At 39.4% G+C, this 14766-nt stretch overlaps 1 protein-coding gene and 1 pseudogene across 2 annotated transcripts; one reads left to right on the plus strand and one right to left on the minus strand.

The window, feature by feature from the left end:
* The first annotated feature begins 4254 nt into the window (after positions 1–4254).
* Positions 4255–14456, plus strand: LOC111322491 (WD and tetratricopeptide repeats protein 1). 2 transcript variants are annotated; one of them, XM_088731894.1, is made up of 9 exons: positions 4255–4412; positions 4558–4627; positions 4721–4804; positions 5488–5534; positions 5743–5854; positions 6452–6639; positions 10273–11121; positions 12168–12400; positions 12819–14456. In XM_088731894.1, coding segments are annotated over exons 1-9 (2145 nt in total). In that variant the 5' UTR covers positions 4255–4410; the 3' UTR covers positions 13379–14456. The 2 variants fall into 2 exon arrangements, with proteins under 2 accessions (XP_088588020.1, XP_088588021.1); XM_088731895.1 differs by having other exon boundaries at positions 4261–4627.
* On the minus strand, positions 7668–8716 carry LOC148725723 (uncharacterized; annotated as a pseudogene).
* Positions 14457–14766: the final 310 nt, after the last annotated feature.

Here is a 14766-nt window from a genome sequence, read left to right on the forward strand (position 1 = left end):
TACACGGGTTCTATGTATGGTTATTACTCTTTTGTTGTCTTTCCCATTCTGTCCAGCAGGACTCCTCCCTTCCTAACGGGATAACTACGTTAAACCAGTTCTCCAACCAGTTATGTCGGACAAAAGCCCTGCTTATTTGGGAGACCCTAAAAGCCGGAATGGTTGAATGGTGGAATGGCGGAAAATGACCCCAAATCCTAAAACACGGAACGGCGGAAAATAACCCCAAATTCTTAAACACGGAAAAAAAAAAACACGGAACGGATGTCGGGGCATGTTGCACGAATTTCGTACAAAGACACTCTAGCGCTTGGCTCACTCATCCCCACGACGATGACACGCGTGGCTAAAATTAAGTGTTATTCATTTTTTTCTTTTACTTAGAGGTATAAATAATAATGAACCATTCTACATGAAAGATAGCTGCGTTTTCGCGTTGTAAACCTGTTAACATACCAACTATCCAAGTACCTGACGACAATACTACAACCGCTAACCGACAAATCCAGACATAAACTACAATCCACTGAAGACTTCATTAACGCTACCAAGACTGTTCAGATACCTGACGACTACAAACTAGTGTCATTTGATGTGAAATCACTGTTCACAAGTATTCCACTTCAATTAGCATTACAATGCACTGAAACTGCAATCCGAAAATCTACCGAACCACTACCGCTACCGACAGACGACATCATGGACTTGCTAAACATTTGCCTAACGTCTACTTACTTTCAGTACAACGGTAAACACTACAAACAGTTACACGGCACTGCCATGGGGTCTCCAGTTTCTGTTGTTATAGCAGAAATTGTGATGCAGAACATCGAGGAACGCGCCCTTTCGACTTGCCGACAAACGATACCGCTTTGGTTACGTTACGTTGACGACACATTCACCGCCGTTCGACACGACGAAATTGACGCATTCCACAACCACCTTAACGAACAAAACACTGACATACAGTTTACCAGAGAAGTCGAAGAAAATGGCAAACTTCCTTTTCTAGACTGCCTGGTAAGCCACAACGACAACTCATTACGAACAACAGTTTACAGGAAACCGACACACACCGACAGATTACTAGACGAGTCATCCTACAACCCTACATCACACAAAGGCACAACTATCAGAACTCTAACACGACGCGCACAACTAGTATGTGACTCGACAGACAGCTTATCCGACGAGAACAAATACCTTCACCGTGTTTTTACGAAGAACAACTACAACAACGACTTCATCCGACGAAACACTCACCGACCCACTACCACTACCGAAACAAACGACACCGCAACCCCTACGACTACAGCAACCATACCGTACATAAAAGGTATGTCTGAAAACATCTCGCGCATCTTACTACCCTTCAATATCCGCGTCGCCCACAGACCCATCACCACACTACGTCAGTTACTAACCAACGTTAAAGACAAAGACGAACCGAGGAACAGACAGGGAACGATTTATAAGATCAATTGTTCCGACTGCCAAGCCTCCTACATCGGTGAGACTGGCAGAAACCTCACAACAAGACTGACTGAACACAGACGGGCGACGAGGAAAGGTGATGTCAGCAATCACATTGCTGAACACCATCGACTTACCAACCACAACATTGACTGGGACTCTGCGCAATGCCTAATCTACAGCACTGACTATTTTCAACGACTGACTCTGGAAAGCTGGTTTACTAACTTAGAACAGACTCCCCTAAACAGATGTCAACAACTACCCGCCCCATACAAACGACTCATTCACGACATAAACATCACAAACGACCGAAAAAGAACAACCTAGCTTTACCGACAAACCGAAACAGACCAATCACGAACGACTTACGTCACTTGAGTCTTACAGCCAATAACATCACGGCAAAACCAACCGATCATTTCACACGAACTGGAATAAGAACATTCTACTGACAACAATCACTCACTTGACTCTGATGATGACTTCCGCACAGGTTGTCGAAACGTCAGTCACTGCCACCGACAACAGTCCTTCTCAGGACTACACTCACCCGGACGATCAGACTACACCTTCTTAAGTTACCTTTTGTTATGCTAAATGTGCCGTGAGTTTTAGTCGCAGCAGCATGTGAAAACTAACTTGCACAGCATGTGAAAACTAACTTGACATACCGCATTGCAATAAACAATTGTAACGTATGTTTCCTGGTCACATCTGCATTGATTTCTCATGGCGTGAAAGACAGAAGGAAGCCATCAAGAAGAATTTAAAGAATTTCTTCGCGACCAGGTGTCCAAAACACCACCATCCTACTATGAAATTTACGGCTTACATATCAGCGGAAGAAATAGACTTTCTGGACAAAAAAGAGGTTATTTCACCTGTTCTTTTAGCGGATTTCTTCTGTTCCTCGACAAATTGCAAATCGTCAACTCTATGGCGTTTAAATTGTCGTTCCTGAAAGGGAAGTGTAATTCTTTGTCTTTTCACGCCATTAGAAATTCCCACGCGCGTGAACCCCTGCAAACCTCTCTTCACCTAGTGTTACTCAAGGTCTAAAACTTATTCATGGACGAAGAAACGCTCGTATTAAAGGGCTCGTAACGAAGGCTTGCTCTCACGCTAGTCTAAGTTTGTTTATTGTAATGTGCTATGTCAAGTTAGATTTCACATGCTATGCAACTTTTTATGCCGCGACTAAAACTCATGGCACATTATAGCATAACAAAAGGTAACTTGACAGGTTTACAATGCGAAATTGCAGCTATCTTTCATGTATAATGGTTCATTATTATTCATAGCTCTCAGTAAAAGAAGTCACGCGCGTTATCATTGTGGGGATGAATGAGACAAGCGCTAGAGTGTCTGTACAAAATTCGTGCAACATGCCCTGACATCCGTTCCGTGTTTTAGAATTTGGGGTTATTTTCTGCCATTCCATGTTTTAGGATTTGGGGTCATTTTCCGCCATTCCACCGTTCCTGCTTTTAGGGTCGCCCCTGCTTATTTTGCTGAGCAGAGAGATATTGAAGAGCCTTTTTGAACCTTTTACAGGAACAGCTGTTAATATAACAGAGTACCTGAACTCTCTCACCACCATGAGAGACAAAAAAGTAATTTCTAAGCAGAGTATAGACGAGAAGAAAGAAAGTATCAACCGAAAGGATGATCCTTTGGTCTTGCACCAAATTCTCGGAGTTTTAATTGAAGATAAGTGCCAAAGATGTTTATTTAGATTTTAGGGGCAAAAGGGTCAAAGCAATGCTCACGCGTCCTTATTCCACATTACCAGTCTTCTTCTGTATAATCTCTCTGTTCTACCAGATGTTCATCTGCCGGTAACTATTACAAGGCTAAATCAACATGAAAACTCATTCTTAAGGATTGGTCGTAAAATTTGGAATACCATCCCAGGAAACTTAAGGAATCTTCCAAAACATATTTTCAAGAAAAAGATAACAACAATATTCTTTCAAAAATCTTCCAAGTTCAGGATAGTTATGTTGACGTAGAACGAATAATCAATGATGTGTCGAAAGTTAAATCCAGTTAATAGTATTGTATAACTTAGGTATTCTTCTATTTATTGTCATGTGTTTCTGTTTCTGTATTTTTATCTCATACTGTCATTTCTGCTTTTAATTACTGATTTAATATCTGTTTCTTGTATATTTATTTTTGAGCCGAAAGTTATTTAAGATGTTTTAGCGTCCACACACTGCCCGCCGAGACTAGCTCTGCTATTTGTGGGTAGTGCGTCATTATGTTAAGTGTCATGTCATGTCTGGTTACAATAAAGTTGAAAGTTGAAAGTTGAAAGTTGAAAGTTGAAGTAACCTTTAATAGAGACCTGCTTATCTACAAGCAAAGCAATGCCCACGCCTTTTTTCCATATTACCAGCCTTCCTTTGTATACTCTTACTGCGAAAAAGCAAGATAATTGGATACCTCTGTTCTCTGTTCTATCCTTACCCTAATCTTAAGACCTACTCATCTGTAAGTAATGGTAAACAGCTGTTATTATCAACTCTTCGTTTGGAGAAAGAAATCCGAAGAATGACTGTTAGTTGACTGGGGTTTGTGGACAGGAATTTCTATGTTGACCTTGTCGCTGTCTAAGATGAAATCGAATTGCTTTGTTCCATATGGTGTGGAGTTTTTGTGTGGTTCTACGAAGCCCGTTCAGTTTAATCGTCTTATATGTGCATCATACTGAAAATGAATCGATCTTGGCTTTTGGGCCGTGGTGGGACTGCACCCTCCCTCCACCTACATCAAGGCTTGGTGACTCAGCTATCAGATTGGTAGAACATAATTACGGAAACATTTACCTCTGTAGTTTTTTTTATTTTCAATGTATTTACTGATGTCGAGGGTAAATAATGTCACAGTCTTGGCTTTCGTACAACTTTGAAGTTCTAAATACCAAGTCTAATGTAAGTGAACAAGCTGGGTTTTGTGAGAAAGAATTTGTAAATTTTAAGTCGCTTGTCAATCAAGTACGCACTTCTAATACGAACACGAAAGTGGAAATGTTTTGAGAACGGCAAACTACTGATGAAATTAGTTTGATTTTACAAGGGAAGAACGCCAAAAAAGAGTTATGGACACAGATAACATTGCAACGTTTATTAGGGATCGTGAAGTTAAGGTAAGGATTTTGTTCTGAAGTTGAATAATACACAGCGTTGGGCCGCATTTAACCCTACATATTTTCTTCATTTGTGAATTGTCCTCTCTGTAGTCGTCCATCACGCGAGCTTTTCAGAGGAGATTTCAACTTCATCAACCCTTTGTTGAAAGACTAGGACTCGAAACAGAGCTCGAGGTAATGTAAAGTTTTGCCGAATTAAAAATCTGCGTCAATATTATCACACAAATGCTTCCTTGCTACAATTCAACTTAAAAGTCTTTTAAATGTTTATTTTTAGTACGCCAGATTTTTTGTCGGATTCACTTAACTTTTTCTTGTCCTATACACAACTGAGGCCAAGCAACTGAGTTTTCCAGATTGCATGGTTCGCGGAAGTGTGAAACTTGACCAGCGTTTAGCCTAATTTGTTGCAGAAATCGTAAATCAGCTTTGTCAAGAAAGCGCTTTGAAATCAACAGGAATGTTGAACAACTTAACACTAGTATTTTGTAAACTTTGACGTCTTACAACATAGAACCAGTTGACCTTGAAATTTAGCTGGGGGCCGCGGAATTTAAATTTCTGAGGGTTTTTTTGAAAATATTTTGTGACTTGAATATTGGTTGAAGGATATTGCTTTTTCGTATGTTGTGTATTAAAGAAGGGATCCGAGCTTGTCAGTAGCAATAACGTGTCATCAAATTATGTTTCTGAGGAAATGGGATTAATCATGTTTTCTGGATTTATACATGATTAGAATATTTGGAAACGTGTTTAAAAGATACTATGTGTTTTAAACTAAAGAAGGGTTCCCATATTATACCAAGGCTTAGTAGCCTGTTTTTGTTACTTACTATTTTATCATGTTTTTCAACCAGGGTCATACTGGATGTGTTAATTGTTTAGAGTGGAATGAAAGTGGAAAGTAAGTGACAGAGTGTGACTGAAATTCCTCTACTTCCAACAGCAAACAACACCAAGTGGTTTAAGTTATCGAATAATTACAAAATATTGATTATAATTATTTAAATGTACAGTAAATTGTAAGGATTCACTGTTTTTGTACTTTAATCTGTTTACCTTGTGAAATGTGAAGTTGAAAAGTTTTATAGCAGTCTGCTCTCTTTCTGCAGCCTTCTTGTGTCTGGTTCAGATGATCAGAATGCTATATTATGGGATCCTCTGAGACGTCACAAAAAGTGCTGCATTCAAACTGGCCACACAGGAAACATTTTCTCTGTCAAGGTATTTAATTTCAAGAATATGCTTGCCATATAGATCAAAAAAAAAAAAAAAAACAGAAAGAATAATATATTCACATTCCATGTCATTAGGTGTTGAGAAGGAAAATTTGTAGGACTAGTAGTATTTACTAAATACTAATAGGGAGCCTTAGAACCTTTGAGGTTGGAGCAAGGAGTGATAATTAAGGCATGGGGTTGTAATTATGCTGAGGAATAAGCTTGGAATGAGACTGCAGAATTGGTTGGATGAAGTCACTATGCTGACTTGTAATAGAGGTTGTGTCTGCTCTGGTTTGAGAATGTGGTGAGACTGGTTTTATGCTAGGACTGGGACTCTCTTAAGGCTGTTAGTGTTCTTTACTCAACAATCCTTTTGTTATCTGCTGCAATTGATAGTGAAGGTGATTGTGAGACTTAATTTAGTGTCGAGGTTGAGACTATCATGGGACATTGGCATATCTTGTTCTGGCTCTGTGGACCAAATACGTAGGTTACAAATGAAACGACTTAAAAATCTTAAAGGAACAATGATTAAGCTCTATTGTGGCCTTCCTCTATTTAACTACTAAAAAATAATTATCCATATTTTGCTTTCTAGTTCTTGCCACAGATTGGAGGTCGGATAATTGCAACAGCTGCTGCTGATACTAAAGTTCAGATTCATACAGTGGAAACACAAGAAACATCACAGGTATATAAATGTCATATCGGACGTGTCAAGAGACTGGCTACAGCTCCAGATACTCCATATATGTTGTGGAGTGCATCTGAAGATGGTACCATAAGGTAATCTATTTTCTCAAATATTGATGAAAGAGTTAACTGTTGAAACTTAAAGGTCATGTAATATTGCAAAAGAAGTCTCTTTATTTCTGTTAACACAAATTTTTATTCTGGATTCCATGTTATGATTTTAGGTTACTTATTAACCATTTTGGAAAAAGTTGAAGTTCGAGCACTGATTAATACAGTTAGTGGGAATTATCAAGTTTTTGATAAGAGTCAATGGTATCCAATATGAAAAACTTTAATCTCTAACTCTTGCAGTCCCAAGAATGATTAATTATTCATGGTATTCCGGTATGAAGTTATTTGGTGCAGAGCATACTGCTAAATTCCTTCCCTGCAAAGCCAAAGGTGAATTTAATTCCAGGGATTTCAAGCACGAATGAAAAAGTTGTGTTCAGCCCATGGGAAGTTAAGAGGCTGGCTTTCAATTGAATTTTTGTTCTGCTTTTGTGTCCTGGTGTTTGTTTTTATTGTATAGAGAGTCTGCAAAGTAAATGGCTCTAAACTATTCAAAGGTTATGGGTTTCACATTTCCTAACTTACTCTTAATCAGGTAAAAGTGAACAGTAGCTCCCATGTTTGGCTGTCGGTAACCTGTTGGCCAACTGTCGGCTGACATGATACCGACACATTACCGACAGTCGGCCGATAGTGTTAACCAGACCGTTACATACCAATATTTGTCTTCACCTACTTCCTAACTTGTATTTTTTCCCTAAAATAGGCTTGTTTGCTCGACAGCAAAAAGGAAGCTTGTCAATCACCCTAGAATGCATTGCAAAACCACTATAGTTTACAATACTTCATGTATGTCTGATTAATCTTTCTTTCCTTGTGACAGGTTGGGATCATCGCCCTTTTTGGCATATTGTGACAGTTAAAATTTTAAAGTATACCTTTTTTGGGCGTTTTATTAGACTTTATTTTATTTTATTTATAAAAGACATCAACATGTTGGTCATTGACTTTTATTTTATTTGGTGGCTATTAGAAGAGCCATTTGTTTAGACTTGAACTAGGTGAACTTAGTTCGGTGGAACAATCTCTCCCTGGTTCACCTCTGGATGAAGTTTACTCCAGATAAACTCATCAAGGTAACCTGGTAGTTTGGCTCTCATGGTCCCATTCATTGCCTTCAACTTCCTTTTTGCTTGACTCCAGAGTCCCTCTATGGTGTTGCTGTGTGCTCCAGTATAAGGGCCAATGAAGTTTTCTGAATGGTTGACCATCAGGTGGATGTAACCCACATCGTTTAGGTTGAAGTATGGCGAGAACTTATCAGAAATGATCACGGTGCCAGGTTAAATGAACTCGCGCACTAGTCTGGTTACCAAGGTCTCTCGTTCACCCAGTATCTCGCTCTACTATTCCAAATACCCACTGGCCCTCAGAAATGCGTCCACAGTTGTACTTTTGTTTGTTGCCAAACATTGACTTGACAACTTCCACTGTTTTCCCTTGGCCACCTGGCATGAAGTTACTGCTTAAGATCTTCATGGAGCAGATATTGCAGATTTTGTTTAGTACAGTCACAATGGTTCGAAGTGATAATCCGGTTAGCAGAGAGAGTCTTTTGTTGGATTTGCCAATGGACCACAGGTAGATGACATACAACCATTGTGCGAGTGGAATCTTGGAGTCTTCAAAGAAAGATCTGGCCTTGACTGATCTACGCTTTCTGCAGTTGTCTGCTGGACATTCCCAGACCAACCCATCGGGAATGTTTTGCCTTTCTTTCTGCGTGCTATATGCACATTCCGCAATCAGCCAGGAATGTGAAAACGCTTTGAAAACTCTGGATAAGAGCAAGTAACTCAAAATGATTCATGATCGAAATGAGCGGTTTGTTTAATGCTGCTTGTTTTAAAACTTCGGTCAGATGTAAATCATCCAATCAGAATGTTTGTTAGTAAGCTGTTGTAAGAATCCTTATGACTATTAATGCTATTTACACCTTATTGGTCCAAAACATCTCTATTGTTTCCTAAAGAATCTATCAAAACATTACTTTTCTTTTAATTAATGCAATTTTTGATCCTGGCTGTGGGTATAAATTGTAATGCTCTTATTGTTGATAAATCGCTTCTTGCAATTGTGCAAATCCAACATGAGTTCACAATGAGTTCTTAAATGTACTGTATGTGGAGGTGACCACTCTAGACTGCACTGTTTAGTTCTTTGCAACAGCTGCAGTGGGGATAAAAGAAAGTGCAATTGCCAATCTCAGCCTGCTCCGCAAAAGAAACGGACCATTCAGAAATCCCACAACACACCATCACAGAGCAACAAGCCAGAGCCAGACTAGGAGAAGCTGTATTGTAAGCTTGTGCTACGCCATGAACAAGTTGGAAAGGCTTTTCAGGCACTCCAAACACAGCATGAGGAACTGGTAGCAGATATTGAAGAAAAAAATCGAGAATTCGAAGAGTTGAACAACGATGCCCAGGAAGTAGCTGACCTCGTCAAACTAAGGAGAAAGTCATTGAAGAGCTCAAAAACTCCCTGGTTGAGGCAAGAAACCGCGTTCCAGCAGTGGAAGAGGAAATCCGTAGCTTACAGGTAAATAGGGCTGAAGCAGAAGACGAGGAACGTGGGCACCAGACAACCCATTGCATCAGCACTCACAACCTTGACAACATTCATGAACGGTACACCAAAGTATTTGGCATCTTTATTGCAGAGCAGTGTAGTATGGCCAATGCCCTCCAGCGAGCAAGATGCCCTCGCAGCACTATCTGTGATTTTGTCGCAATTGCAGAGTTAAAGATCGTCGATGCTAGGGAGCATGAGCATGTCACCCATAAACACACTGGTTCAGTCAAGCAGTTGGAGTTGGCGTGTTGCAGATGTCTGCAACAGTATTTACCATTGTTGACTACCATGCAGAGGGAGGGCAGATTACTTCCACTGACCTTTGATCCAAGGTTCTATGAGTAGGGATGTAATCCAGCTCAAAAATTAAAAAAACCGCTCCTTTAGGAGCCACCAACTTTAGAAAAGTGAATGAACTAACACAGTAAACTTCTAAACAAATAAAAACTTTATTAACGGGGTTTCATTGATGAAAATTCAAAATAAATAAATAAATAAACAAATTATTAACAGGGTTTCGCAGGCAGGATGTCAAAATCTCATTTAGGGGATTAGGAACTAGGAAATATTTCGATATGGCTGACTAATGAAATTGAACCAATATAGGCATGTTTCGCTGGCTAATGCAAGCAAGGTAGGCAATAGCCAGTTACTATCTCTGCAATTTTTCCCGTTGCAACGTAGTTGTTGAAGCGATAAATAAGAGTTTGTGATCATTTCAGCACACAACTTACCGACACATTGCCAACAGGTTACCAACAGAAAGCCGAAGGTTGGCCGTCTGTCGGCTGACACTTTAGTCTGCAACATAATGAAAACTGTTGGCTGACTGTTGTCCGTCTGTCGGCCAATGGACGACCAACAGTTGGCTGTCTGTCGGCCAACAGGCGGCCGACAGTTGGTCGACAGTCAGCCAACAGTCGGCCAACTGTTGGCCAACAGACGGCTGACAGTGTCTTTTGGGAACTGTTCTTCACTTTTACCCTTAATTAATCCTGCTTTGAAAGTAATTGCTGGATAATTTGTTGTTTTCAACAGGCAATTTGATCTGCGGCAGCCACACAACTGTAATACAAGCAGTAAGAACTGCAAGAATGTGCTCATAAATCTCAATATTTATGTTGGTGCCATGGCAGAGGCAAAGTGTTTAGCAATAAATCCTTTACAACCTGAACTTCTGGCTGTTGGCTGCAATGATCCTTTTGTGCGATTATATGACCACAGAATGTTAGCATCTCATAGTTTGTCTGCTGAGATTAAAAGACCCTCAAGTAGTAATAGCAGCTGTGCGAAGGATATAAAGCTTCCCCCTGGATGTGTTCAGTACTTTGCTCCTGGCCATTTGCCGCCACAGCTCAGCAAAGATTCACAAAGACGATTTCGAGCCTATGTTGCCACCTATGTTAATTTTTCACCAAATGGATGTGAACTTATTGCAAATTTAGGTGGTGAACAAATATATTTGTTTGATATTAAACACCATCGCAAAGTCATGAGGTATCAAGGAGTTAATGGTCTTAGTTCATCACCTACATCGAATGGTGTGGTCAAAAGTGTTTTAGATAATTTTGGTATTCCTTCAGGGAAAAATGGATTCTTAAATTCTGAAAATGGAGCTACAAATGGTTACAAGGTCCCAACTTTAAATGGGAAGAATACTGTTTCAGAAAAAAGATCTTCAAAGCCCATAAGTGGCTGGAGTTCTTCAACTAGCACCTCCCAGCAATTGCCCCCCAAAGCTCTTCAACTTAAGGAGAAAGGGAATGATGCCTTCTGCCAACAACAGTTTTGGACAGCAGTTAACTTGTATAATGAAGCAATAGTCCATGCCTCTGGTTCTGCTCTCCTATATGCAAACAGAGCTGCTGCCTATATTAAGAGGGCTTGGTATGTAATGACCTAACTTAGCTATGTTTCACATGATGTGTGGGAAAGTGACTGTTGTATTACAAACAGACTTCGCACTTATTAGTACATACTTTACATATGATGCACGATCCTTCGCAGTAGATAGCGCTATTTATACAATAGCAAAAATCAGACCTAAAAAAATCAGGCCTGTACGGGATTCGAATCACTGACTTCTGCGATACTAGTGCAACGCTCTACCTCTGGCTTGTTAGCTCAATTGGTAGAGCGCTGCACTAGTATTGCAGAGGTCAGTGGTTCGAATCCCATACAGGCCAGATTTTTTTCAGGTCTGATTTTCGCTATTGCATAAATAGCGCTATCTACTGTGAAGGATCGTGCATCATATGTATTTAATGCCACAGTTCAAAATATATGAACTTCATATATTCCTTGTATCTGATTTGTCATCACGTGTTTATTACGAATCAACTTAATGGCCTGCTCCCAGTTGGCTTGTTAGCTCAATTGGTAGAGCACTGCACTAGTATGGCAGAGGTCAGTGGTTCGAATCCCGTACAGGCCTGATTTTTTTTCAGGTCTGATTTTTGCTATTGCATAAATAGTGCTATCTACTGCAAAGGATCGTGCATCATACGTATTTAATACCGCAGTTCAAAATATATGAACTTCATGTATTCATTGTATCTGATTTCTCATCACGGGTTTATTACGAATCAACTTAACGGCCTGCTCCCAGTTGGCTTGTTAGCTCAATTGGTAGAGTGCTGCACTAGTATCGCAGAGGTCAGTGGTTCGAATCCCGTACAGGCCTGATTTTTTTCAGGTCTGATTTTCGCTATTGCATAAATAGTGCTATCTACTGCGAAGGATCGTGCATCATACGTATTTAATACCGCAGTTCAAAATATATGAACTTCATATATTCATAGTACATACTTTGTTACCATGGGCCATTTTCCTCAAGTGAAGACTATCTATTGACTCAAAGCAAGAGAAAACTATTTCTATTAATTTTGATTTAAAAAGCTTGTTTCAGAAAAGTTGTTATTATCTCTTAATAGGGATGGGGACATCTATGCTGCTTTGCGTGACTGCCACAGAGCTCTAAGACTAGACCCAAATCACACCAAGGCCCATTTTCGTCAAGCTCGGTGTTTGTATGAACTACACTGGTTCCAGGAGGCCCTCTCCTGCCTCAATCATTTCAAGTTGAAATTTCCAGAGCAAGCAGAAGGAAGTGCAGCAAAAACTTTAGAGAGAGATATCAGAGCTGCTGCATTTGCTGAGACTTGTGGTAGGTGTACTTGGACTGTAATAGGTTCAATGTAATTGCTGGGTCTGCATTTTTGAAAACCTTGATAAATGCTATTTCACTATGAAATAGGTAAACCAGCAGTATCATTCCTTTAACCAACAAGTTCAGTTTCCTTAAGGAAAATTGTTAAAAATTGCAAAAACCATCTAAGATCCAGGATCAAATTTTGTTCAACCCACTGGCTGGAGTAATTCTCTAATCTGCTAATAGAATCAGTCTGTGTCTACCTACTTCCACTTTTGGGGTAGCTAGAGGAAAAGAGTTGTGTGTCTTTTAATAGAAACTCTGATGAAAAGAAACAACAACAAAAAAATTTATTTATTACATTTTGTGGGTTTTTGTGACTAGCATAAGTCAATGTTATTCTTGGTGACTTAAAATACTCTTATATGTTTAGAAAACAGTGAAGAAGAGGCAAATGCTCAGTCTGAACCACTTCCAAATCGGCGCAGGAGGAGGCCTAGCATTGTGTCTGATCAAGAGAAAGACTTCCGCGCTGGAGCACTTGATTATGATCAGCGGTTCTGTGGACATTGTAACACAACTACAGATATAAAAGAAGCAAACTTTTTTGGCAACAATGGGCAGTATATTGTGGCAGGCAGTGATGATGGTTCATTTTTCATGTGGGACAAAGAGACAACAAATTTAGTGAGAGTTCTTAAGGGAGACGATTCTATTGTGAATTGTTTGCAACCACATCCAAGTATGTGTCTTCTGGCTACAAGTGGAATTGATCCTGTTATCAGACTATGGAGTCCATGTCCAAGGAGTGGAGATATACAAGATAGAACTATAGATGAGGTTGAAGCTGCAGCAAGGGCAAATCAGCGGAGAATGAATGCTGATCCTTTGGAAGTGATGCTTATGAACATGGGATACAGATCAAGATTTACCATGGGAGAAGGCAGTGATGAAGATGACACTGAAACCCCAATACAGTGTCGCACTAGTTAGACACTAAATTGCCCTTGCCATTTAATAAAAACTAAAACTCAAGTAAATAGGAAACATATGGACTTAAGATAATTACGAGTTGAAAAAGCTGTCCAGTTTTGTACATTTGTTGCAAGCCTCCCACATGCTCATTTTTCAGTTGATTGGGTATCAGTGGTAGTGACTCCCTGGTGATAGACAAGAAGGAAATGTTGGCCTTTGGAAAAGGTGGCATTCTTTTGAAAGGGGTAATGTCTTGTAAGGGCTTTAGAGAATGTCTCCATGGATGGGTATTTTTTTAAATCAGACATGAATGGTTTAGTTATTGAGATGCTCATGCTTTCCAAGGCCATATTGAGTAATAAATTTAAAGCCTTCTTTTGTGCAAGAAATGACTCAATGTTTTTGCTCCCACTTAGCCTTCTACTCCTTTGCTTAAAGTTCGCTAATTTATCGAAGGACAGGTGTCCAATATCAGGTCATCATACATTTGAACTCTTCAGGACAAGTTGCTGACCAGCTGTCTGAAGACTTCTCTGTCAGGTCTATTAAATCCCCCTTAATGTTGGTTGGGAGAGTTTTCATGTAATTTTGTTTGTTACATGTTTATTGAATTGAGCTTGGAAATAAATGTCACTGAGCGGTAGTATCTTGGTAAAGCTCAGAAGGCCCTGGTGGTTTTGAAATATTTATAAAGTGGATCTTTTAAATGACATCAGTGAGGTTGCCTTTGTTTTCAACGTTTATTTTGTCATTTGTTTTGCTGGTAAAACTGGGTAGATCGATTGTAGAAAGAGCTAACAAATAATGGTATTGCAGAAATTAACAACAACAAAAGCTGAATTTTACTTCTTTGATGTGTGGTAGCACATAATAGGTAGTTGAAAATGGAGGAAATGATTTACAATAAATTCAATTCTCAAATCTGACCAGTAGTTAGGGTATATTTGTAAACATTTGCAACCACATTATTGATGGCTCCAAGTGAAATTTAAATGTCTCTCCTGTACAATTCTGGGCATTTGTCCCCTATGTACATTTCTTTTTGTAATTTCAAGTTTTAGGGGTGAAAAAAATAAATATAATAGCATGTCTTAAAGCCATCTTCACTTCTGTTATAGACACACTTAATTCACAATTAATTGCCGAGGAAATGGCAGTGAATGACCTGTGCTCCTTTGTTTGTATACTTCATTGCTTCTTGCTACATACCAATACAGTCTGAATTCACATTCTTTTTTTTTAGCCCCATTATTTTTGTGGAATGCTTTATGCTGCTTTTGCAATATCTGTCAGTCCTTTAGAAACCTCTACTCCAAATGGCTCTCAAATGGTTCTCAATTTAATTTTATCCCTGAGATAAGGGACCCAGTTAAGTAAATATAATACTATTGATGTATCACTTTCAG

Source organism: Stylophora pistillata, chromosome 8, assembly GCF_964205215.1.
Source record: "Stylophora pistillata chromosome 8, jaStyPist1.2, whole genome shotgun sequence".
In the NCBI taxonomy this organism is placed as follows: Eukaryota; Metazoa; Cnidaria; class Anthozoa; order Scleractinia; family Pocilloporidae; genus Stylophora; species Stylophora pistillata.